General features: G+C 41.5%; 2 protein-coding genes across 6 annotated transcripts in view; one reads left to right on the forward strand and one right to left on the reverse strand.

Annotated features, from left to right (window-relative positions):
• The window catches only part of CRH (corticotropin releasing hormone), a 316,144-nt gene that overhangs the window by 230,145 nt on the left and 60,214 nt on the right, over positions 1–25,785 (reverse strand). For 4 of the 5 annotated variants that reach the window (XM_047842572.1, XM_047842569.1, XM_047842568.1 and 1 more), the window contains one exon: positions 21,887–21,935. The gene's annotated coding sequence lies outside the window, so the exon portion shown is untranslated. Of the gene's footprint in view, positions 1–1,375; positions 1,432–21,886; positions 21,936–25,785 lie in introns of those variants that run through there. The other variant, XM_047842579.1, reaches the window with a different exon arrangement.
• Positions 1,610–25,785, forward strand: part of ADHFE1 (alcohol dehydrogenase iron containing 1) — a 31,687-nt gene continuing 7,511 nt past the window's right edge. The window contains exons 1-13 of the mRNA XM_047842581.1: positions 1,610–1,669; positions 8,613–8,650; positions 10,547–10,593; positions 11,399–11,452; positions 11,645–11,799; positions 11,943–12,139; positions 13,733–13,810; positions 15,138–15,243; positions 17,358–17,510; positions 19,483–19,581; positions 21,370–21,448; positions 21,861–21,957; positions 24,561–24,718. Of these exons, the coding sequence (XP_047698537.1) occupies positions 1,611–1,669; positions 8,613–8,650; positions 10,547–10,593; positions 11,399–11,452; positions 11,645–11,799; positions 11,943–12,139; positions 13,733–13,810; positions 15,138–15,243; positions 17,358–17,510; positions 19,483–19,581; positions 21,370–21,448; positions 21,861–21,957; positions 24,561–24,718 (1,320 nt within the window). The 5' untranslated portion in view covers position 1,610. The remainder of the gene's footprint in view (positions 1,670–8,612; positions 8,651–10,546; positions 10,594–11,398; positions 11,453–11,644; positions 11,800–11,942; positions 12,140–13,732; positions 13,811–15,137; positions 15,244–17,357; positions 17,511–19,482; positions 19,582–21,369; positions 21,449–21,860; positions 21,958–24,560; positions 24,719–25,785) is intronic.

A 25,785-nucleotide genomic window follows, 5' to 3' on the forward strand; every position in this document is an offset into this window, starting at 1 on the left:
TGTAAATTACAAATTTGGGCTTCACTAAATAATAGTACTAATCCTCATTAATCCAGAAAATACTTAAATCCTCTTCAACATATATGTCCCCAATTTTTCTTTTAACTTCAGTGGGGTCTGTTTTAAGAAGAGATAAAGAGGGGCGCCTGGGTGGCGCAGTCGGTTAAGCGTCCGACTTCAGCCAGGTCATGATCTCGCGGTCCGTGAGTTCGAGCCCCGCATCAGGCTCTGGGCTGATGGCTCGGAGCCTGGAGCCTGTTTCCGATTCTGTGTCTCCCTCTCTCTGCCCCTCCCCCGTTCATGCTCTGTCTCTCTCTGTCCCAAAAAAAATAAATAAATAAATGTTGAAAAAAAAATTAAAAAAAAATTTGTTTATAAAAAAAAAAAAAAGAAGAGATAAAGAAACCCACCAAATCTATAATTGGTACGCTGTTGTCTGTGATTCATTTGTCAAACTGACCTGGTTTGATGAGGAGGTCAAATGTTGATAGCTATTATGGGTCTTTTTCCCTAATCTCAGTAACTTATCTTTGTAAAAATGAGTATCTTCTTTAAAGGATTCATAGTAGATCTAGATTCCAGGAGGGCCTTTTTGCTGCTGTTACAGCCCTGTGAGCCACTCTTACTGTTTTTTGGTCTGTCAATTGATAGGAAATTAAAGTTGGGAGTTCATTTTGTCTTTTTTTCCAGTGTTGCCTCATTTTTATAAGTTACCTTTAGAAATTGCTATGGAAAAAAAGCAAATTTCATATTCCAAATTTCATAATATGTAACCAAAATTTCAAAATTCATAATATGTTAAATTTCAAATTTCACAATACGTTACTAAAAACACAGATGTCCAATTGTTACTATCTTAGGATGCTTTGCCATCAATGATCAACTCTTCCACAGGGACGTGAAGCACTTGGCCCTGCTAAGCCACAGAGTACAGTGAAATCCTGGCAAGTTTGCAACTACTGATGAAATCATTTAATGGTACATTAACTTCACCAAAAGCCAAACTTTTCATAGAGCACTTAACATCTTTTAAGTTCTCAACCGTCCAGGGTATGTTGTTGTTACTGTTTTGTTTGGGGATTTTTCTGGTTTTTTGTTTTTCGACTTGATTCAGCAGACACAGCACTGGCCCTGTAAGAGATAACCCTTGGTGGGCTTTTTGCAAGGCCCTTATTTACTATTAAAACAGTTTAAATGCACTGTCTTAAGAATTTATTAGGAAAACACTTTAGGAAGGCACAGTAGCATTTTAAAGGAATCAGTGGAAAAAGAATGCCCTTGTTTCTCTCCCTTACCCTACGTCCCCAACATGTGAAATAAAGGGTTTCAAGTAGAGAGACTTATGGAAGTACCCAAGATCCTACGGAGAAGTTACCTTTACCGCAATTTCAGAGGTGGATGGTGGGACTGCAGCTAAGGCAGCGGAGATTTTGACTCGTGGGAAAACGGTCCTGATCCGAAAAGGGCTAATGCTGTGACAGGAGACTTAGCTGAGGGGATAGGCAAGCTCGGCCGAGTGGGCGGGAACAGTAAGGCGGCGGCCAGGATTGGCCAGTTGAGGGGGTGGAGGGGTAGAAGGAGGGGCTGGCTACCGAGGAGACCCCACGGCCATGGCTGCAGCCACTCGTGCCCGGGTCGCGCACTTGTTGAGGCAACTGCAGCGAGCAGCGTGAGTGCGGGGCGGGAAGGCGGGGGGCCAGAGGATGCCTGCGTGCCCATGCCGGGGGCGAGCCACCCGGGCTCCACGTGTTCTTCCTCGGGTTACTTACAAGAACCTGGGGTAGGGTATACTGCTGCCTGCACCCGCTCCGCGTCAGAGCCGTGCGCCCGGTGGGTTAGCATTGTCACAGGGTGCCAAGCAGCCATGCACAGCGCGGTGAGGCAGGTTGTACCCTGCCAGGTCTACGGTAAGGAAACAAAGGCCCGGAGAGGTCAGTGCCTGATCCCATGTCGTGGCAAACAATGGAGGTCTTGACACAGTGGACAAAAGACACATTCATGTGTCCAACCAACACATTTGTACTGGGTGTATGTTACATGCCAAAAACTATTCCAGGTGCTGGGGGTACAAAGGTGAAAGATTCTGGAGCAGTTTAAAGTCTAGCAGGTAATTGGATGAAGGAACAGGGTTTGTGAAATGGGCCTGTGGGGAACTCAGGGGACAGAGAACGTAGAAGAGAAAGATGGCTGTGTTAAATCACCAGGAGCTTCACTCCCTGGCATGTACAGGCAGTCAAGGTATTAAATGTTATGGCATGTCTGACTCCCCCCTCCAGAAATTCCAGGTGTATAGTAGCCACCTGATAAATCCTTGTGGAATGTGCAAATGCACAAGTCAGCCTGGGAAAAACATGTAAAATTTTGAGCCAATAGGTAGAGGTAAGGGGAAAGGAGAGGGATTAGAGAGGAATTTCAGACAAACTGCAAAGAGCAGCCCCTTTGGCAAGAGATGTAGTTCCAGGAGCTAAAAGTAGTTAAAATCTGGACCTAGTTTCATAGAAGGAGATGAGAATGCAGAAGACCCACCCTGAATAAGAATATAGCATTTATCAGGCACTTACCATGTGCCAGGCACTGCCCTACAGGCTTTACATGTACTATTAATAGTAACTGTAATCCTTAGAACACCCCTATGCCAGACTGTATTATTATCCTCATATTACATATTAAAAAAATAAAAGCATGAAGAAAAAGAATTTGTCCAGTTTCACACAGCTAAGCAAATGGCACAGCCATCATTTGAGCCCAGATATTCTAGCTTCACAGTCCTTGTTTTTAGTCCTACGCTAAAGAATTTGAATTATGTCCTATAGATACCGAAAGCTATGGAAGCAATAGTTCTCATTGTGAACCACTAATACTTTGAGATGACCCATGGGGGGAAAAATTCCATGGCCAAATAAATGGGAAACTGTTCTTTGCTGCATAGTGCTTTTGGAGAGTCAGGATAATTAGCACACGAAAGGCTCTGAGAAGTCCTATAGGATATAAAAAAAATAGCTTAAACTCTTTAAACTAGTGTATTTAAACTCTTTGTTCTAAATCTGTGTTATCATAAAAATCTTTCTATCAAGGAACACCATTCATATCCTTTGGAACCAGTGTCACGTAGAACATGTTTTTGGAATGGTTGTATGACAAAGGAGTGTGGCATGATTAAAATCACGTTCGAGCTTTCTGGTGGCAGTGTACAGTGGAGAGGAAAGACTAGAAGTAGTTGTAATGCTCCAGCTAAAAAGTGATAGCTTCAGGTACCAAAGAGAGGCAGTTGGTACAAGGAGTAGATACGAGAAATATTGAGGAGTCAGTTAAAATCAGCAGGATTTTGTATCTGATTAGTGAGATGGAAGGAGAAGTTGAAGTTTCTGGCTTGGGTGCAGGTACACATTAGGGCCATTTACCAAGATGGGAACTAGAAGAAGCCTAGCTTTAGGAGGGAAATGATAACTTCCCTTAGGGATTTCAAACTGAACATCCCTCATAAGTCCAGACAAAGACCTCCAGCAGGTAATTGACTATATAGTTCTGGAGCTGAGGAGCGAGTAGGAACTCACCCATGTGTATAGAGGACTGTACAGAGGATGTGGAAGCAAAGTCCTTGGCAAACTGTAAACCTAGATGGGTTGAGAATAGGTCCTAGGGAGCAGCATTGTTAAGGCAGAGTAGCAAAATGGGGCTTTTTTTTTTTTTAATAGGGTAAGCATTTAAAATGTGGGAGATTTCAGATAAAAATTTTAGAAAATTAGGAATGGCATCTTTGGGCCCACATTTCATCTGGGGAAAGTCTGCTAAGGCTGAGGTGAAGTGGGGGCCACCTCCTTTGAACAGGGCAAGCACTCCAGCTTCCTGAGAGGCCCTGGCATGCAGCCCACCACTTACATCGCACAGCAGCTGCACAGCCAGCCAGCAGCCTCTCATTTACATTATCTGCCAGCCTCCTTAGCGCTTGGGGTTGCAAATGATTTGCACTTCGAATGAAGGAAAAGGAGCCAGCATTAAAGGACAAGAACATAGCCAGACATATAGGAGAAAGCCCAGGAGAGAAGGACTGTACCTCCACTGCTGATTTGCAGTGTTCTCATCCCTGGGGTACAGCAGGAAACAAAACAGCCTAATATCCCTGGTGCTTAAGTGCAGAGGTGGGGCAGGTGGAGTGAACAACAGACTAGTAAAGTTTACAGTATATTACATGTTACTTAAAGAGAAAGTAAAGGAGGATGGGTTAGAAGAAGGGATGCAATTTTAAAGAAGATGGTCAGAGAAGACCTCACTGTATTAGTTTCTTATTGCTGCTATAACAAATTACCATGAACTTGGTGGCTTAAAACAACACACATTTATTCTGTTACAGTTCTTAAGTCCAAACTCAGTTTTACTGGGCCCAAAACAAGGTGTAAGAGGGCCACAGTCCCTTCAGCTGCTCCAGAGGAGAATCCATTATCTTGTTCTTTCCAGCTTCTGGAGATGCACTTCTTGCAACCTTAGATTATAGCTCCTTCCTCCATCTTAACAGCCAGCAATGTAACAACTTGCTTCAGTGGTCACATTGCCTTTATGTCAAATCTCCCTCTGCCTCCCTCTTAGGATGATGCTTCTGATTACACTTAGGGCCCACCCAGATAATCCAGGATAATCTTTCCATCTCAAAATCCTTAATATAATCACATCCGTAGGGTCCCTTTTGCTTTATAATGTTAACAGGTTTCAGGGATTAAGAACTGAATATCTTCCGGGTCTCAGCCAACCACACTCACTGAGAAGGTAACTGTTACGGAAAGATCAGTGGAAGGAAGGAGTGAGCCATGTGGCTCTCTGGGAAGGTACATGGAGGTTGAGAATACCTGACATGGTTTCAGAACATGACGACTGGAGAGGAGTGAGGGGGAGGTAAGGTCAGAGTTGTTGGGGGCCAGATAGAGAAAGCCAAGGAGGAGTACAAGGTTTTTTTGCCCTGATCAATCGGAAGGATGAAGTTACCATTAAACTCGGGTGGGGAAGAGGTTTTAAGGGAAGACCAGGAGCTGAGTCTTAGGCAGGTAAATATGAAATGCCTAATAGACATTCAGGTGGAGATGTCAAGTAGGCAGCTGAATCTGGAGTTCAAGCAACATGTCTAAATCAGACAAAGGTGGAAACCGTCAGTATGGAAGGCATTCAAGACCATGAGACAAGGTGAGGTCACTCAGGGAGTGAGTGTGGGAAGAAAAGAGCATTCAGAGTCAATAGCATGAAAAGAAACTAGGCCAGGAGCAGCCTGGAAGCCAAGGGAAGAAAGTATTGTCAGGGAGAAGAGAGTGGACCAGAGGATACCACTGATAGGTTGGGTAAGATGAGGACTGAAATGAGAACTGAGTGATATATTAGTGGGGTGAAAGGCATTACTGACCTGGTAAGCTTAGACAGTGGAGTCATGGAGCAAAGGCCAATTGGAAGAAGTCCCAGAGAGAATGGGAGAAGAGAAATTGGAGAGAGCATGTATAGTCAGCTAAAATCAAGAAGAGAGGTGGGGGCGACATCAGGAGAGGGAAGAGGGACAAGTGAAGGTTGTTGTGAGTATAAAACAGGAAAAATAATATTTTATGCTGGTGAATAAGATCTATCGAGAGGGAAATTTTGATGATGCAGGAGAGAGATGATGCACTGCTATCCTTGAGTAAATGAGGGAGGCTGAGATTCCACAGGAGAGGAACTGACCTTTGCTGAAAGCTTGGCTAGTTTATCCTGGCCAGTGATACCAGGAGGAAGGCCAGAATAATCAGGCCAGAGCCAAAAGGTAGGTAGATGAGAGCCTTGCTCTAACTGTGGTTTCCTCTGCCTCTCAGGAGGAGGAGAGAAGCCCACCAGTGGTTTCAGACTATCCTAAGAAAGTGGGGGAACCCACACTTTATTCTATTCTCCTTACCCCATGTCAGGTTCTGTGTCTTGGTACACAGGAAAAGAGAGAAGAAGCTAAGAGGATTTTAAATGTCTACACTTATTTATTTCTTCATTTACTCGTGCCTTCAGTCAGTATTTCTTCAATCAGTATTACTTTGTGCCTGGTACGATGGTAGCCACTGCAAATAAAGTCATGATCAAGGGAGATCTTATCTTGCAACCACAAAATTTACAATGTAGAGGCAGATGGAAACAGGAGAATGGTGCCAACAGTACATGTGATAACAGTTCTTCTGGGGAGGGAGGCATGGTACAGACCACAGAGAGACAGTACCTACCTGGGGCCTCCAGCCCTAGGGAAGACTGCCCAGGGGAAGTGACATTTGCACTGACAGTAGAAAGGACACTAATTACCCAGAAGAACAGGGGAAGATATGTTCCAGGAAGAGGAAATAGCAAGCACAAAGTTCAGTTCTGGAGGCAAGAAAGAGAATGTGTGGCCCATTCAAGGAAAAGAACAAATTTTCAAGGAGCTCCAGAGATGGAGCAAGATGAGAGGCCAGGCTAGAGAGATTAGCTGGACCAGTGAGGATGCCCAGAGGGCCATATCTGAAACAGGGCGGTGGGAAGTGGGGTCTGAGTGATGAGGAGGGGGTCATCAAAGTACGTTTAAACAAGGGAGTGACATCACTGGAAATAAGCCCCTGACCACTGTGTGGCAAAGGTGGAGCCAAGAGAAGCCTGCTAGGAACTCTGTAGTTATCCAGATGAGAGATGACACTGAAACCAGAGATTGGCAGAGGACCCAAGAGAAGTGGATGGATTTGGGTAGAGAAATATTTGAGGCCTTGATGCGTGGTTTGCCACAGAGGTGAGGTGTGAGCCCAGTATGGAACCCAACATTTAAGGAATGGGGAGGGTGGAAAAAGAGCTGCAGAAAGAGTAATTAATGGAAGCCCAGGTGAGTAGGGAGTCCTGAAAGCCGAGAAGAGCACTTTGCCCACCTGAGGAGAATGTGGTCCACGGTGTTCATTGCTAGGAGAGCAAGGTGCTGAGGAGGTCTAAGTGAGGGTACAGCAGAAGCTGGAACTTGTTGAGACAGCAGCCAGATTTCAGGGGGCCAAGCAATGTGTGGGAGGCAAGAAAATGGAGCCAACAGATGTATGCCAGAAGGGGAGACCCAGAGGGTGATCAAGCCAGAGGGGACAAGAGGTTGAGACCTTTAAGCATGAAACTCTTAAATATGATGACAAAGATTGAGTGAGGAGGAAGACCAGGAAAATACTGGACAAATGGAGGTCCCAAGAAGGGAAGAGGGGATGGGATTCAAACCATAAGTAAGAAGTAGAAATGATTAATCAAGGTAGCCTCAGAACCTTAAAAACAAAATAAAAACAAGTGGGAAGGGTATAAGGAAGCATGTGTTCCCACGGTAGTGGGCATTGGAAAGTTTTGAGTCTGGCTGTTTTCTTCCCTTTGCCTCTGCTTCCTTGTCCTTGGAGGGGGTAAAGCAGGGAAAGTTCACAGTAAAACCCACCTTTGACGGACAACAAAGTTGGCCTTGCCCACTTTGATTTCCCTGCAGCAGCCTGAGGATTGCTCACCCCACTGGGATGCTCCCAGGACTCTCCACTACACTGGACGTTTTCAGCCGTGTCCAGGAGGTGGCAGGCTTGACTCATGGTAGTGCTCTCACCACTTCCCACGTCAGCTTTGACTTAAGTCTGTCTCGGAGGTCTTGAACACTATCGAGCTCAGCACTTTTCCTTTCTTCCCCATCTTCCCCCTCAGATGTTTTTGCTCCAAATTTTAAGGGGGAACAAGGTAGTTGGGGGGGGCATACATTCACGTATCTGTTGGGATCCCAGTATGACAAGATCCTCTGGCAAGAAATAGAAACATTAAAAAAAAAAAACAAAAAAAACAAAAAAAAACAAAAAAAAAACACCTTACGCGACACTCAAATGCATAAGCGAACAGGAGGAAGGGGGACTGTCCAGGAAATAGGAGGCAACCAGGATTGGGAAGGGACACGGAGCCAAGGGTAGAGAAGTGGACTGGGAACTGAGATAAGGTGAGGGATTCAGGGAGGAAAGGGTGATGGGCATGAGCACACTTCAGGCTGCTGGGGAGGGGGTGACACAGAGGGGACCAGCAGGAGGCGCCCAGGGGCTGGCAGGTCGCTGGGGCTGGGAGGAGGAAGGATGGAAGCAGTAGGTGGTGACCTACTGGTGGCCTGCAGGCAAGTGAGGGCTTCTCATAGGGCGGGGTCCAGAGCCAGTTTCAAGAAAATTAAACACCTTGAAGACAATGGGGAAATACAAGTTCGAGTTCCCCCGGGGTAGGGGGAATGGGAGGGGAGGCACAGTGAGTAGTTAACCTACTCAACAAACTTGAGCAGTCAATTTGATCAAGCACCTAACCTAGTAAAAGAGCTGACACCTCACAGAGCACTGAGACCCCATCTCAAACTTAATTGTATCTCCAGAGGGCTTATCTCAGCTCCCTGCAGACATTTATTAAGTACCACTTGAATACTTCTTGAAAGAAGGATCCCGCAACACCGGGAAAATCCTGAGTCAACTTTTTTGTCCATGATGATTTCTGGGTTTTCCTATGTAATGTTTGCCAATAGCTACTGTTTTGACAGAATCTTAAGACTAGACTGTAGTGGAAGTTACATTAAAGCTTCTTCTCTTGCTTTTCTATTTTCACTTTTTTTTTCTTTTCCCTAGATGCCAGTGCCCTACTCATTCTCATACTTACTCCCAAGGTAATAATATATTTTGTGTTTTTAAACTGGCCAAAATTTCCAATTTCACCCCCCCCCCACCCCACCCTTTGACACTCATATTACATTTAGGCAAAGGATAAATCAAGAAAATCAAGGGATATGAGAGGAAAATTGAAATGGTTGCCTTTTCACTTGCAGTTGGTAATATGTAGTTCTAATTATATGATGGTAGCTGAATGCATGCTACTGATTATATGTTTGGCTTAAGTATATATTTAATACTATTTATGCTGTTTTTCTATTTCAAACAGAATTCTTTGCCAAAGCTACAAATAAGATTTGTATAAGCTTTGTGCTTTGTAAAAGCACAGATAAGATTTTAATACTGTCTGAGTCAATCAAACAGAATTAAGATGAAATCTTTGGAAGGTTTTAATTTATCTCAAAAAAGAAAGACGCTAAAGAACAAAGCAGTTCCTAGAAGGAAAAAACTTGTGTCTATCATTTTTTTAAAACTAACATTCTATTTCTTAATAATTAAAAATAATGACTTAAGTTTTCAGTTCCTACAAACGTCTTAATCCTTACCAACACCATTGTCCACAGAACAGCAGGAAGCTCATTGTAGCTTCAGCGTTATCCTCAGAACGTCACATGAATTACTGACACAAAAACTGATTTCACCTCGTAGAAGAAAAGGTCAAATCTAAAGGGCACCGTAAGAATGGAAACGAGGGGGCCTGCCCATACGGGAAACTAAGCAGAACCCACAGAGAAGCCTGTTGGGGAATAGAACAGATAGAGTAACTAACTGAAGGCTTTTTCCTGCCACTGGTGTTGCTCACCATTTAGAATAAAATAAGCCAAGGGACCTCCCAGTCATTAAGGACCTTCTACTAGGTGAAAGCTTGCCCAGCCTTTTAGGTCCTAAGGGACATATGCAGAATTTTGTCTTCAAGCTGGTTTTTTCCAATTATTAGTTGATTTCAACAAAGAATTAGTAGTTTCCTATTTGGAAGAATAAAATTAATAATTTAAAGAAAGATAACCTCGCTGTTTTCTAAGATTCGATTTAGGTCTTTTTCTAAACTTCAGTAGCAAGAGTAATAGGTTATTTCTTTAAAGTTGATGAGGATCAAAGAAATTTTAATTTTAATTAAGGATACCCTTGCCTTTGGGGAAGCCAAAAGTAGACTGTCGTCTAGTGTAGTCTCTTTTCCTTAAAAAAAAAAAAGGCAGTAAAAATTGTTGTGTAGACTTTTTTTCACTCTTATGCCTACCCAAGAGTGATAAAAATCAGTGGATTAAAACAAGGCTAAGACTCATTAAGTGGAGCCTTCTTGTTCTAACACAACAGGAAATCATTTCTGCCATAACCAAAACCTGATACATTACAAAAAAATATCAGTTTATAAAAATTTTTATTAAATTTCACAAAGAAAACTAAAATTTCCACATGGGTTCACTTGAAAAAATGTAAATATCTTACTGTGATAATTTTTTCCTTGGAAAAACTTTAAATTCAAACAACTGATCACAGCTGTTATAAGAAGTATAAGCAGGACTCTAATTAATGAATTTACTAATAGTTGTTCTCTAACAGTAACCCAACTCTAGCATCTAGAAGGTTTTTCTTTTCTAGAGGGTTTTTACACCTTGTTTCAAAAGTATATTTTAACTTCAATGAAGAAAATATTTTTAATAACTTTATTGTCACACAATCAGCATCAAGTTAGCATTACAGTCTCTTAAAATGCAGGTTTTAATTCCAATTTGATATGAAACCTGAAACAATGAAACCTGAAAATATATTTTAGTTAAGGCTTTTTAAGGGAGATGCTTATGTTCACTGGCAAAATACCAATTTACTATCAAATAAAAATATTTTTGCTTTGTTTTTGAGGCTTACGCTGATGCTGTTTTCTACATTTCTAGCTCTTGGACTTGCACCTTCTGGGAAAACAACAGATTATGCCTTTGAGGTAGATATAATAAGTCCATTCTTTCCTTTAGGAATGACTTGAAAAAAAACTCCAGTATTTTGCTAATGCATTATTGTCTCATTTGAAATCTGCTATTAATTGATGTTCCCTAATCTCATTATTTGATCAGACCTTATTTAGAAAAGTACTTTGTTGGGGTAATGGAATATAATTCTTCTGATAACATGAATAATGTCTAAAATACGGTCTTTTGTTCAGCCATCAAAATAGGAGAAATTCCCAGGGCACCTGGGTGGCTCAGTCAGTTAAGCATCCAGCTCTTGATTTCGACTCAGGTCATGATTTCTCACTTCCTGAGATCAAGCTCCATATGGGGTTCTGTGCTGATAGTGTGGAGCCTGTTTGGAATTCTTTACCTCCTCCCTCTGCCCCTCCCCTGCTCGTGCTTGCCCTGTCTAAATAAATAAATAAACAAATAAATGTGAAAAAATTAAAAGAAAAATAGGACAAATTCCCAGTTCTACAAACTCTCTAGCTTATATACATTGTATGTTATATCTTCTTTAGTTTTATAACAATCCCAAAAGAGAACCAAGTAATCTTTTGAAGCAAAAACAAAGGAGCAATGAATTCTGATGAATTTTTATCACACTACAATTATATAATCACTTGTTTTTATCTCTGTCCCCTCCTAGTTCAGGAGCCATAAGTTAAAATGAAGGCCACCCTAAGAACATACACTTTATTCTCTACACAATAAGGAACGATTCATTTCATTCATAGTTTTTAGAAATGAAATGGCCAATCCTCTAACACAGCCTGTACCTGAATCTTTTTTTTTCAGATGGCCGTTTCAAATATTAGATATGGAGCAGGAGTTACAAAGGAAGTGGGAATGGCAAGTATTTAAGAATTCCTACAGTCTTCTACTATAAATGTTATATATCTTTTAAAACAAGTACAAATTGACAACAATTGAGTCCTTTGTTTTGAAAAATGTACAATGTTAAGTTTACCAGAGAGAGAAAGAGAGCCTATTACAGTTCTAGGGCAATCAAACCTAACTTGTAAATTATTTTTGTTATTGTAGGACCTACAAAATATGGGTGCTAAAAATGTTTGTTTGATGACAGACAAGAACCTCTCCCAGCTACCTCCTGTACAAATGGTTATGGAATCCCTAGTGAAGAATGGCATAAATTTTAAGATGTATGATAATGTGAGAGTGGAACCAACTGATAGAAGGTATATTTTATTGTTGTTATTTACTTTATGTAGAAGCCAACACACCACTGTTGCTTAAAGTTTGCCCCAAGTCTTGTTTAATGGCACGGCAACTTATTTCTGAAAAAATATGACATAATGGCTTTTATTTTCCCTTCTCCAAGCTTCATGGAAGCTATTGAGTTTGCCAAAAAGGGAGTTTTTGATGCCTACGTTGCTGTCGGTGGTGGCTCCACCATGGACACCTGTAAAGCTGCTAATCTGTATGCATCTAGCCCTCACTCTGATTTCCTAGATTATGTCAATGCCCCCATTGGGATGGGAAAGCCTGTGTCTGTGCCTCTTAAGCCTCTGATTGCAGGTAAAAATTGTTTGTTTGTCCGTTTGGCTGTTTTATTTTGCAGTTGGCAAAAGGCCTTAGGAAAGATACAAGCCAGGGATTTTAGGGTATATGTTTCCAAAGCTTTCTGATTTCTTCATTTCAGTGCACTACATTGTTTGGAGAACAGAACAGATATCAGTTCATTTATGTTTACAATTCTGATCTTCGTTATTGTACAGATAGAGACAATTTGGGTCAGTGTAGGAAAGTTTGCCGATTTATGCTAGGAAGTCACTGTATGGAGGAGGGGGGAAGGTTATCATTTCTATCTTATTAGATCCCTCTATTGGCAGGTTTGTCTTTTAAACCCCTCTCTGCTTTGTCCCATTTTGCCAGCCACTGTGGAGTTTAAGGGGAACATTCGCTATTATTTTTCTGGTGTTGACTCAACCCTTTCTTCCACACAATGGCTCTTCAGCTGACCTGGGGCTTTGTCTCTGCCCTGGGACATGTGGCCAGCAAGGCTGCATCACTCTGGGCAACATCTGCTCTGTGGCTGTCCTGGGGACAGACATGCATGCAAATCCAGATCAGAATAGCTTGTCTGTCCCACACAGACCTTAGGATCTTTTGGTCTTTTCTTTCCTCCCATTTTATGGCTGTTAGCATATTACTGTGTAAAGTCTTATAGTTAAAATGCACTAACTGGTAACTGGAAAATATCTGTCTCAAGTTTTGTCCTTTTTCTTCTCCCTCCTGTCTGCCCCTACTGCGAATGGGCCTTGTGATGGTATAGGAGTAAGTTGAAGGCAGATGAACTGCTTTGACATGAATGAGCAATCAGCAGGGAGCAACATAATTGATGTCTGCAAAATGGAACCCTCTAGTGAAACTGTGTCAGCATCACACAGAGGGGTGATTAGTAAAGTTTAGAAACTTGACAGAACTACAAAACCACGGAGCCCAGCAAAGGCAGAGCATTACTGTGCTTGCTGCCAAGAGGGAATAAAGATGTCTTTTAGAAAAGGCGAATATGAGTTTTCTAACCAGAGATGCTGAGCAGCTTGTGTTTGAATACCCGGCTGCAGCTGCTAAAGTTCTGTTGCTCGAGTTCCCAGAGTTCCTAGCTGTTTATACAGAAACAGACATCACACATACAGGTTAAATATACACACATGTTAATATAGACATGGACACTGTACATACACGTTAGGTGTAGGTACATGTTAGCACAGGCACTGGTTTCATACATGTGTGTTAATACAGATACAAGTACCACACATACTCATCAAAAGGGGCAATTCACGTTAGCTATGCCTACATGTTATGCAGACATGGACACGATGCATGTTAAACATGTGTGTGTATTAATGCGGATGGTGCCATCACATCCACATGTTAAACATGCACGTTAATGCTGACAGGCATACTATTATGCATGCATGTAAATGCAGGCACCCTTATACATGTGAAGCATACATGCTTATTAATATAGATACAGACATCAGGTGAGCAACAGATGCAGCAAAGCTTCCTTCTCTAACTTTGCTCCTTGCTTCCCAAGGCTGAATTAAGTATCTCCACTGACCTTTATTTAGAAGCATTATTTAAATTGATATTATTTTGTTCGAGTCCCAACCACCTCAGGAACTGGGAGTGAAACTACAGGAGTTGCCATCTTTGACTACGAACACTTGAAAGTAAAAACTGGTAAGAACTTTGCCCATAACTTTTTAAAAAATTCTCTCTCTTACCTTTCAACCCCACCTCCTTTTCTTTAATCTTAATATTTAAAAATCAAGGAGTTATAGAGTTAAGGGGAGGGTTATATGTATACATATACATTTTATTTCTCTCTTATTTTTTATTTTTGAGAGAAAGAGAGCATGAGCAGGGAGGTATAGAGAGAGAGAGGGGGGCAGAGGATCTGAAGTAGGCTTCATGCTGACAGCAGAAGCCTAATGCAGGGCTCAAACTCAGGAACCAGGAGATCATGACCTGAGCTGAAGTCAGACACTCAACCAGCTGAGCCACCCAGGGGCCCCTACACATTTTCTTTCTTTTTCAAAGTACATATAAACTATGAAACAGTCCAATAGACTTCTTTCTGAGAATTACCTACAAAAGGATATTGAAATGCCATAATCTCGATTGGCCATTTTTCGGCCGAAGTTAGTAACTGTATGTCAGTGGTAAATGATTATTCCCTTTCTTGGACATCTTTTCTACACTTTAAATCAATTTCATTGAGATACATTTTTTATATAATAAAATGCATACATTTTAATTGTCAGTTTGATGAATTTTGACAAATAGATACACCCATGTAACCACTACCCCAATCAAAATAACAAAACATTCCCATCACTCCTGAAAGGTCCAGAGGTCCCAGGCCTTTGTAGCAGAATAAATTGATATTCAACTGCACATTTACAGTAACTTCTCTTTTTAAAATTAAATTACATTATCCTTTGACATTATTAAAGATAATAGTAGCCAATACTTAAATTCTACCTTACAGTTTTTCTAAGACTTTTACATACTATTTTCTCATGTGATCCTTACAACAGCTATGAAGGATAGAAGCCCTACATTGTCATGAGCTAATCTAACAAAGAATTCAGACTAAATGACTTGTCCGAAGATACATAGTAAGTTGCAGAATGATGACACAAACCGGTGGTGTGCTAGTAAACCAGCTCTTGGGAATTTAATCAGCAAGTAAGCACTGATTTGTAGTACTGGCCAATTTCTTTGGTGTATAATACTCCCAGCATAGCCAGTGGCATCATTCAACCCAGAGTTGGGAAGAGATGCACATACTCAACTCTTTCAAACCAGAAGGAGCTTCAGACCCACTGTAAAACCCAGGTTTCTGGCTCCAAATCTCTTTCCACTGGTCTTGCTGCCTCCCTTCATGAGAATGAATCTCATCTCATATTTTTAATTTTTTAAGAATAAATTGTTATCCTAAAGTAATCTAATTTTTTAAAATGGTGTCCATACCTAGAGCCTCTATTGAAAATCCCTGTCTTAGGCATTGCTTCCAGAGCCATCAAACCCACGCTGGGACTGATTGATCCTCTGCACACCCTGCACATGCCTGACCAGGTGGTCGCCAACAGTGGCTTCGATGTGCTTTGGTAGGTACTAGTGCCATCTGGAGGGGCTTCTCCAGTTCCTGGGTCTATGGACAGTATGGATAGTGCTTTCTTGCCAAAAGCACTTGCTAAGCATTCATTGGTTAGTGTTCCACAACAACCCCAGCTTTGGTTCTCATTATTCCCTTCCCTAGTTGAAAACATGGAACCTATAAAGGTTGGTGACTAGGTGAGCTCCTGGGTGCGCCACAAAGCTGCTGTTCAGGATTGACCATTCCAGCCACAGCTGCAGCCACAGGGACACAGTGAAAGGAGCAGTTGGAGCTGGCATGCAGCATCTCAGACCCACGATGCCTGCCTCTAGGGCTACACGAAGCAGGAAATGCCCAGGGCTGCCACACTGTGGAAGAGGGCAGGAAAGGGAGCTAATGTTTCCCAAGCTGGACTGTGCTCACCGTGTCAGTACTTTACACACCACCACTTCACCACACCTCTGTGCCATACGAAAAAGAAACCTGGCTTTGAGATGTTTAGTAACTTCCCAGAGCCATACTGCAGGCTCTCTTGACCTCAGCTGCAATGTGCTGATGGATCCCTGAGCAGTGTTCCTTCCAGCGGCTTCACAGAGACGCACAGACACTTCACGTTCAGCATGTCCCGAGCTGCCTATTTCATCCACTTGCACATGCACATTTTTTTTCACATTCTAACATATCTAAACTCAGAATACATCTTAAAATCTGTGGCATGACAGTATGGTTTTCTTCCTCAGTGGTACTATTTTTTTTAATTGTGTATCTTATAATGGATGACATCTTAAATTTGATGAAATCTGATAACTATCTAAACCCCCCACCCCCACCCTCACAGCCTCTCCTCCCGAGTCCCTTAACTTAGCAGCAGTCCCTTAACTTCTTTCTCATGCCCACACACAGCTGGTATTTCCTACCACTTATTCCGCTTGAATCTCTCTCCTGTCTGCTCCCTCCTCTCGAGCCTCATTACTTCCGCCATGGTTCAGACCTGTCCAGCTCTTGCTTGGACAGTTGCAGTAGTCTCCTCATCAGTCTCCCTGCTTCCACCCTCTAGTCCTTCTATCTGTTCTCCATACTGGCCTTAGCAAGTTTTCAGAATGCAATATAACCATCACACATCTACATGCATGCACACACACATACACACACCTCTACCTGACAGGTCTTTCAGTGGCTTTCCACTTCTACTGCCTGAAGGCCACATTTGGCCCTGGAATGTCCCCAATGCTCAGCTGTTTATCTGCTTGGAGAATTTATCTTCCAATTCCACTGGAGCATTCTTGCCTTGTTGGAACCTTTGGTGACCTTCCCCATTCCTTTCCTGAAGTACAACTGACCACTCCATTCTTTACTCTTCCCCACTGGGTGGCCTAAACATTCTTTCTGAGACACCTCCATTTCACATGCCCATCTCCTTCACTGCACTGTGAGCTTGATGAAGACAGGACCATCTTACTCACTTCTCCATCCCCGCCCCTTGGCACAGTGACTGTCACATCATAGGTATTCAGTTAATATCTCTCAAATAAAATTCACACAAGCAGGAGGTGGCAGAGTTAGGATTCACACCCAGGACTACCCAAGTCCATGGTCTGCTTTTCTCACTGTATTACATTGCCTGCCAAGAAAGTGGAGAGAAGGATTTACAGCTGACCCCAGGGTCTGTGTTCTCACCACTGCAGCATACTCTTAATAGGAGGCTTGTGTAACTATGACCCTCCTTGAGTAATATGGTATTTGATCAAATACAAGAGATAAAATGGTAAATATATTTTAAAAGGAAATCATTTTTTAGATTCAGTGCTTTTCCTCATGACTCAAATATTTAAAAATTCAACATCATGAAGATTTATTTGCACCAGAAAAGAGTCATATGTAATCCAGTAATACACACTGGTCAAAAAACACTATAGTGCTATTAATGTAAACTTCACTGTGTCAACTTCTATAATAAGTAATGACTATTGTAGACCAGAGTCTGGTGGAATGCATTGTGATTATCACTACTACATAGCACATCTGTAGCGGAGTCAGTACTGAACAAGAGAGTTTCTAACCTGAATGGAGGGGGAAAATGAAGAAGATACTTTCAATCTGTGTGTTTTCAATATTTCTTGTTAGCCATGCCCTGGAGTCCTACACTGCCCTTCCCTACCACATGCGGAGCCCCTGCCCTTCAAATCCCATCACCCGGCCAGCATACCAGGGCAGCAACCCAGTCAGTGACATTTGGGCTGTCCATGCACTACGGATCGTCGCTAAGTATCTGAAGAGGTATGTGGCCCAGAGGAGATGGAAACAAAACAGAAAGCGTGCCTGGTTGGGTCAGTCAGTAGAGCATGTGACTTTTGATCTCAGGGTTATAAGTCTGAACCCCATATTGGGTGCAGAGATTAGTTAAAAATAAAATCTTAGAAAAAAAGGAAAAAAAACAGAACAGAAAACCACATTCCACCCTCACATAAAATGTAGCATGCCAGATCCTGAAATATCCTGAGCAAGTCTGTTCATGAAAAGATCAGTTCAGTGGACATAGAGAAGCACCAGAGACCAGCAAGCTCCGGAAGGATGCAAAACTCGGGGAGGGAGACACATGAGGATGGATGAAACCTGGATCCTTCAGTCTGAAAAGGCAAAGGCAAGGGGACAAGATATCAGCCCCTGATTTATGAAGGATGCATATAGAAGGATTATTCATCAAAGCCTCAAAACCAAAGCTAAGGTGAGGGGAGATGTCCTTTGAGAGTTGGTTACACCAAGAGCGGTAATGAGACTCAGAGAGGCAGATGTTGGCTGTGCCCATGCAGGCCCTGTCCAAAGGTACACTGAGTCAACCCATTAAGCAAACTCATATGAACTGAGTTTAAGAAATACATGTGTAGAGTTGTCTGTCCCAGGAGATATAAAAAGCTTCCTAAAAGATTTTGAAAGATTTATGAATGATGTATCCATGATTGGCTCCTAAGAAAGCAAAGATATACTTAGAGATGAAAGCTGATCCCTGAAACATTAGGAACTATGCAAAACCAGACTCACTTCTGTACTTATACATAATGGAGGGAAAGAACACAGCAGTTTGGACCTAGATGTGAACATGGTGCTTCCTGTGGCCCCTGGTTAGAAGCTGTACTAGAGAGGGAGCTCAAACTGTATTTTGTAGTGCAGCAGGGGGAAGGGACATAGAACCATTTCAGGAGACCATCAGAGAGCATGGCAGCATTTCACTGGGTAGATGCAGATCCAGATAATGGTCAGCCAGTGTGTGCGACAGGGACAGAAGGCTTGGCAGAGCATGGTGGAAGGTAAAGGGGGTAAAATGGACAGAGGACAAGCTAAAGCCCCATCATCTGCTATTTCATCTTGTTATTCAAGGAATAAGAAACTAACCCCGGTTTGGAAAGGGGCCACAGAAGCCTCACCATTCCAAATGAAAGGAGATAAAAGGCTATAGCACTCTACATAACAGAAACCCTTACTCCAGGCAAAATCAGAAAGAGCAAGCGACAGAGGGTTCATTTGGCAGTTTTCAGCTTCCTCCCTGGGGCAGGGTTTCTAAGCAAGTGTGTATGAGAAGGTTGAGCTCCATCTGCAAGGGGCCTTTGAGAATTTGCTTTTCTCAAAGTGGCACTGGGGACATCTAGAGCGAGCAAAGCTTCGTCCTACAATAACATCCCACTTCTAAAATGATAAATATTAAAATAACATGTGTAGTTTCCACAGATACTAAGAGGCCTCCAGAGGGTTCTATTTGGGGTAGTGTCACAAAAAAAAAAAAAAAAAAAAAAAAAAAAAAAAAAGATGGCTGGGCAGGCTGTAATTAGCCTGCAGGTAGCCCGAGGCAGCAGGGACTCTGAGAAGCGGTCTGAGCCCTATGCATTCTGAGTATATGTTTACTTGAAGTCCATTCACAGCTGCAGTCAAGGTCATTGACAAATGAAGAAGAAGAATGACTCTCAGGGCACTTTTCTAGAGCAGCTCACAGCCCAAGGGTCAGTGCTTTCTTCCCCTGGCACTTTTATCACAGGAGCAGCCTGACAGAGTATTTATTATGCCTTTGCCCAAAACCATTGATGAGAAAATATGTTTCCCTTCAGTTTTCATTTAGAAGACAAGATGTCGTTTGAATAAGTTACCTAATTTTTCTTCCTACTGAGTAGCATTTCTTTTTTCCCCAGATCTTTCCCTAAGGCTGCCCTTTCTTTGTAGGAAATGCCAATGTTGATGTAGATATTTATATCATCCACAGGGCTGTCAGAAATCCTGATGATCTTGAAGCAAGGTCTAATATGCACTTGGCAAGTGCTTTTGCTGGCATTGGCTTTGGAAATGCTGGTGTTCATCTGTGGTGAGCAAATCTGAGACTATATTTATTCACCTAAGCTATTGCTTTTATTTTTAAAATGTTTATAATTTGGGACAGGTGTAAGATCTAAATATGCCATAGAAAGAAGAAATTTAACTTTAGGTACTGGAATGTTTTGTTAATTCAAATGTGATTTGTTGAGTCATAGATTTTTTTTAAGTTTTTCTTTTTAAGTATATTTTACCCCCAATGTGAGGCTCAAACTCATGACCCTGAGATCAAGAGTCACATGCTCTACTGACTGAGCCAGCCAGGTAGCCCCTAAATTTTTTTTTTTTTTTTTGGTAACAGCCTTATGGAAATACAATTCACACACTATAAAATTCACCCATTTAAAATGTATAATTCAGGGACACCTGGATGGCTCAGTAGGTTAAGTGTCTGACTCTTGATTTTGGCTCAGGTCATGATCTCATGGTTCATGACATAGAGCCCTCCCCCACAGAGGCCACTTGGAATCCTCTCTCTCCCTCTCTCTGTCCCTCCCTCTCAAAATAAATAAATACACATTTTTTAAAAAGAATATTAAGTAACAAAAGCAATGTTTAAAACTGTATGCACATACGATCATAAATTAAAGATATGCATAAAAAGACCAGAAGATGTACTTTATAATGGTTATCTTGAAGAAATAGGATTATGGATCATTCTAATTTTTACAAGGAATATATACAACTGTTAAAATAAATCGAGGAAAGTCATTCGGTATCATTAAAAAGTTACTTTTGGAAAATACATGAACTCTTTCACTTCAGGAAAAGACACTACGCAATATTTTTCCAAATACTGTGAAGCCTGAGAAAGGTAAAGTACATTCCTAAGTGCCCAGCAATTCAGAGAACCAACACCTTCTGATCTGTCTCATGAAGACTAATAGGCAAGGGATACCTTTTTTGATAAGTACTCATACAGTTCACCAAAATACTTCATCTTTCTATGAAATGTAAATCTTTTGGTGAATAACCCCAAAGTCGTCTAATAACCCACACAAAAAGACTTACAGACCATTTTACTATTATAAAGCATTTCACTTTCAATATTTTAACTATAAATACATTAACTTCTCACAATATATATATTCTGGGTCATCTAGTAAACTATAATACTGTCCTATTTGTTCACTAAGAATTCAAGAGGATATAAAGAGGTTTTGTTTTTTCTTTTTTCATTAAAACAAATTTAAAAAAAACCCACAAATAAAAACCATGGTGCCTTTTCTTGATAACCTTTCAAACTGCAAAAATCATTTATGATCCAACTATGTTAGTATATAACATTTGAAAGGATATATCAATTACTGATGGGACAGATGACTGGCAGGTCAAGCTTGCATATCTAATGCAGCACATCTTGGCTCCTAAAACTCACACCCACATCATGAGCTTGGGCAGGAACACACTGCCAAGGCAGTGCAGAGCGAAATAGAAAACACATGCCCTGAAGCTTATTAAAGAAACTTCAAAGTAAATTCTTCAAGATCATTAAGTTAATCAATGTGTTTGGGGATCAACTTCTGCATGAACACTTTTTAGTGGCATACAATTCCATGAGCATTTGAATTTGAACATTTCAGAGGTTTTGTTAATGAACACACAAAATGTCCAATGCATAATCATATATTGTTGTATCAAAGAAAACACAATGTATAACTTTGTGAGATAACTATATGGTCAACAGACTGTGAAGGCTCTCCCATAAAAGTATCTTTGTTTTGTTAACCTGAATTTCTGGTATCAATGTGTCAACATAAGGACTTTCTTTCTTTTCTAGCCATGGAATGTCCTACCCAATTTCAGGCTTAGTGAAGACATACAAAGCAAAAGATTATAATGTGGATCACCCACTGGTGGTAAAAACATAAACTCTTTAATTAAATTTCATATTCCTGGAGCGCCAGGGTGGCTCAGTTGGTTAAGCGTCCCAACTTCAGCTCAGGTCATGATCTCACTGTTCGTGAGTTCCGGCCTTGCGCTGAGCTCTGTGCTGACAGGCTCAGAGCCTGGAGCCTGCTTTGGATTCTGTGTTTCCCTCTCTCTCTGTCCTTCCCTGGCTCGTACTGTCTCTCTCTGTCTCTCAAAAAATGAATAAATGTTAAAAATTTTTTAATTTCATATTCCTCACAGTTGCCATAAATGTATTTGTTAAATATATTTGTCAATTCTTAATTGTTTGGAGTATAGGGTAAAGTAATTTAATATCTAGAAAATGCATGTTGAAAACCAACGTTGCCCCACTGGTCACCACAGTTTGTTTCTCTTCAGCCTCATGGCCTTTCTGTGGTACTCACCTCCCCAGCAGTGTTCACTTTCACAGCACAGATGTCTCCTGAACGGCACCTGGAAACGGCAGAAATACTGGGTATGAACCATGACGCATAAATCTGTGACCCACATATGTGGAGCATATCATAAGGTTGCTTCTGAAGATAATCCAGAAAGGATAATAATACCTAGAAAGTTGCTTTGAAATAGCTTAATAATAAAATGTGAGTAACCTACCTGAAGTCTGTCTAGCACTAAAATTCTGTAATTTTGCTTCTATTAACAATGAAATGGAACCAAATATTGCTTATGTTAAATTTGGAGTAATAATATTTCTATTGTTTTCATCCCCAAGAAAAGTGACTCTTTATATACTGTTAATGTTACAACTGGCTTTTGCTATGTTTAGTAGGTAATAAAATGAATCTAAATTGGACGTAACAGCACATTCCCAATTATAAAGAATCTAAACAACTAGAAACTTTATAAAGAGATCCCAAAAGAAAAATCTGTTTTGCTGCTCTGTCGAATAAATAATGTCTATAATAAGACACCCACAGTGCTCTTTGAATCTTATAAGAAATAAAATTATATTCAGGATAGCTTTAGTGTTAAGTAAAAATTTTTGGTATTTTTTAAGATGAGAACTCTTTCAAGTAGACTTTGAGTATTTGATTAACTTTCCAAGCATTTTATTCCCCTACTTGTGTTTAGGGTAGGAAGGGAAAAGCTAAAAAGAAAACTTCATTATGCTCTTCTAGCTCCAGCCGTTGGAGAGGTTATTTCCAAAAAGGTAGGCATGACCACAGATTCCTTCCACGTGTGCTGCTCCCTCCACTTCTCTTTCACACTCTGACGTTTGTGCTTTCACAGAGTTCCAGGTGTTGTGCTGGGAATGCTAATGAGAGAAGCCAGGCTAGAGAAGCTGTGCAGGGGCTTGATTTCCCAGCATGCGCTGCTGGAAATATGGCGTCCACCTTCCCAATGATCTTGTTTCTTTTCCCTTTCGGACTGGGGTTTATTTTTCAGCCATTTTGGGGACTCAGATGCCTAGATGCCTTGTAAATATGCAGTGTAAGTAGGAGGGAGCCCAAGTAGTCAGCTACACATCTGGGAAATGGGAAAGTCTTAGAAAACCTAAAGGTAAATAAAATTCCAGGCAACCAACAACACTACTGTGAAAAGCAATTCTTCTGGTAGACAAAGCTCAGGGTGGAAGAACCTACCAATTCTTCCTCCTTGCATAGGAAGTTTTGTTTAATGTTATTCCATACTTAGCCATCAACTATTTTAATTCCTTGTGTAATCTTAGATTCTCTTAGCTTTATACCGATTTATTCTCTTTCCCACCCTCTCTTTTTTTCTAAAACACTTCACAGGAAAACCCAGAGGCTTTGATGTGTGTTTTATGGCAGCAATCGCAGGAACATAAAAACCTCATAAACCTTGTATCGTGTGTCACCTTTCCACCTAATCCATATTTCAGCTGCCACTGTGTAATACAGACTGGTCTTGTCAGGCAAGGTTTACCTTCCATCCAGCTGCTCTCCCAACTAGCCTTCTATCTGGGTCTATTTATACTTTTTTCTGGATTACTAAAACAGTTCTTGCTGCCATTGAAGAAAAAGGTTAAAACTAATAGTGTGCTTCAGCATGGAGGTAAACTGTACATTCTAGTCTCCTGGTGAACAATACAGAGAAAGTGGACTTAGACTCAACATGAGGCATTTCGGATAATAAATAATGCTACATCTGTTTGGAGAGTGCTTCACTTCCTGTTAGTAAATGTGTTCAGCTAGAATGGAGGGTGGCTGGAGTGCTAAGGGTCTGGACCTCTCACTGCTAGCCCTGCCTGAGGGCAGAACCCCTGGCTCGTCCAGACTGATGTCTCTATGATTTCATGTATTAACTATGAATCGTGTCTACATTTTTTCCTTACAAATTTCCAACCCTTGGCAACCTTCTCCACTCTTCACCAACATCATTATTATCTACATACTAAACACTGTTTTCTCAGAGTCTTGTTCTTGGTTCCGCCTGACTAGTCCTGTAATATTTATTTAAAGTAACCTGCCCTGGCCCTTAAAATAAAAAGTTTCATAGCAATAGAGAGGAAGTATTTCCTCCCCTGGCCACACATAGTCCATTTTTGTCATTTTCTTCCTTTTGGGCAGTCAGTGTTGGAGCTTTTGCACTTCAATATATCCTTGCCTCACAAGGTGTTTGTAAAGGGTTTTTCTTCTTTGCCTAAGATGTTGCTGGGAGAAAAGACGTTGAACACATATACCTCTAGATGTCAGCAAATTCCAAGCCTTGATAGTTACATAACCTGTGTTTTCTCCTACGAATGCTCCTGCCTCCTCATCCAAACACCAGCCTTCTTTTTTGGTCTCCTCCCTATGTCTCTTCTCTTGGCTCGGTTCCTCTTCTTCCCACAACACTAGGGGCAAGGAGCCCATTGGAAATGTGAGAGCCAGGTTAGCACACCCCAGACGACTTCCCTGCAAATGATATCAGGGTCCTGCAGGCTTGCCTGGCCCATCTGTGTTCTGCAGGGTTGATGCTGGGCTGGCCTCCATGTGGAGGCACAGCGGTGCCCTTGTCCTCGGTGGTAGGGAGCCAGCAGTAGGTTATGTATTCAGCTATCGTGTGACTGAATGACACCCTCTCTCTCTACAGTCAGCACTTTGTGTCTTCTAGGAGCTGACACCCGCACTGCCAGGATCCCAGACGCTGGGCCTATTTTGGCAGACACGCTCCGGAAATTCTTATTCGATCTGGATGTTGATGATGGCCTAGCTGCCATTGGTTACTCCAAGGCTGATATCCCTGCATTAGTGAAAGGGACGCTGCCCCAGGTAAGAGATGCAGTGCGTCCTCATGCCTTTCGGAGAAGCACAAAGCTGCTGGAAAAACATGGTCCACTTGGCGGGGGGGGGGGGGTCTTAGGGGAGAGGAAAACCCAGGTCTCCTCCATACCAGAGAACAGCTCTTCTCTTCCCCTATGGGAGGGGCCAGCCTCCCTTACCTATATATTCTTCCATAAACCTGTGGCTTTTTGGAGCTGTTATGATGTAACTGAAAGGATCTTTTATAAAAAATCAAGGCAAAAACATCCATATTTGTCTTGAAGTGTAGCAGAATTTCCCTTTTTACCATTTCTGCTCTTTTAAGAGTCCTCTATAAAACAATGTGAAGCCATTCCAAAAGGGCCACTAATATTGTTTTATATTATAAACAGTTAAAATTCCTACTATTTTGTGAAAAATAGGCATGGCCTTTAAATGGATACCATTACAAAATCACTTTTTAACATATCTGGGAGAGTGTACATTTTATATACATAACATCTGTATACACATCTGTGTCACTTTGGGTCTTATTTATCTAAATGTTGCTACACAGATTCCCGCTTACCACAAGTAGCAGTGCTTTTCCCTCATCCCTCTGGCTAAACAAAGGCCTCACACTAGCTTCTTCCCCACTTGGCAACTGCTTAGAATGTTGAAGATCTCACCACTCACATAAGATGTTATTTGTATGGATTGGGTTAACGGACTCACATGTCCTCAGGAGGTAGGTAGGCAATTGCAATGAACAAAGTAATTTAAAGCAGTAGGGAGTGGCAGGGACTTTCGTGAACTGGAAAGCTCATAATCCAGCTCATTGGGTGAGCATCTTTTCAGTTACAATTTATTATCTCCAAGCAGAAATTCAGGTCCCAGTGCTCATAGAGCATCCAATTAAAAGTATATATGTATCAGCAATCTGGATGTTTGTATTGCGTTCCCTGTATTACCCACTGTACAAACCAAACATGGCCCATGGGCCAGCAGTTTCCTTCATTTACACTCAAATCCAGTAGCCTCAGTTGTATCTGAAAATACAAATGAATGAGAAAAAGAAACATCTCAAAGTGTAACTG

This window comes from Prionailurus viverrinus, chromosome F2, assembly GCF_022837055.1.
Source record: "Prionailurus viverrinus isolate Anna chromosome F2, UM_Priviv_1.0, whole genome shotgun sequence".
In the NCBI taxonomy this organism is placed as follows: domain Eukaryota; kingdom Metazoa; phylum Chordata; class Mammalia; order Carnivora; family Felidae; genus Prionailurus; species Prionailurus viverrinus.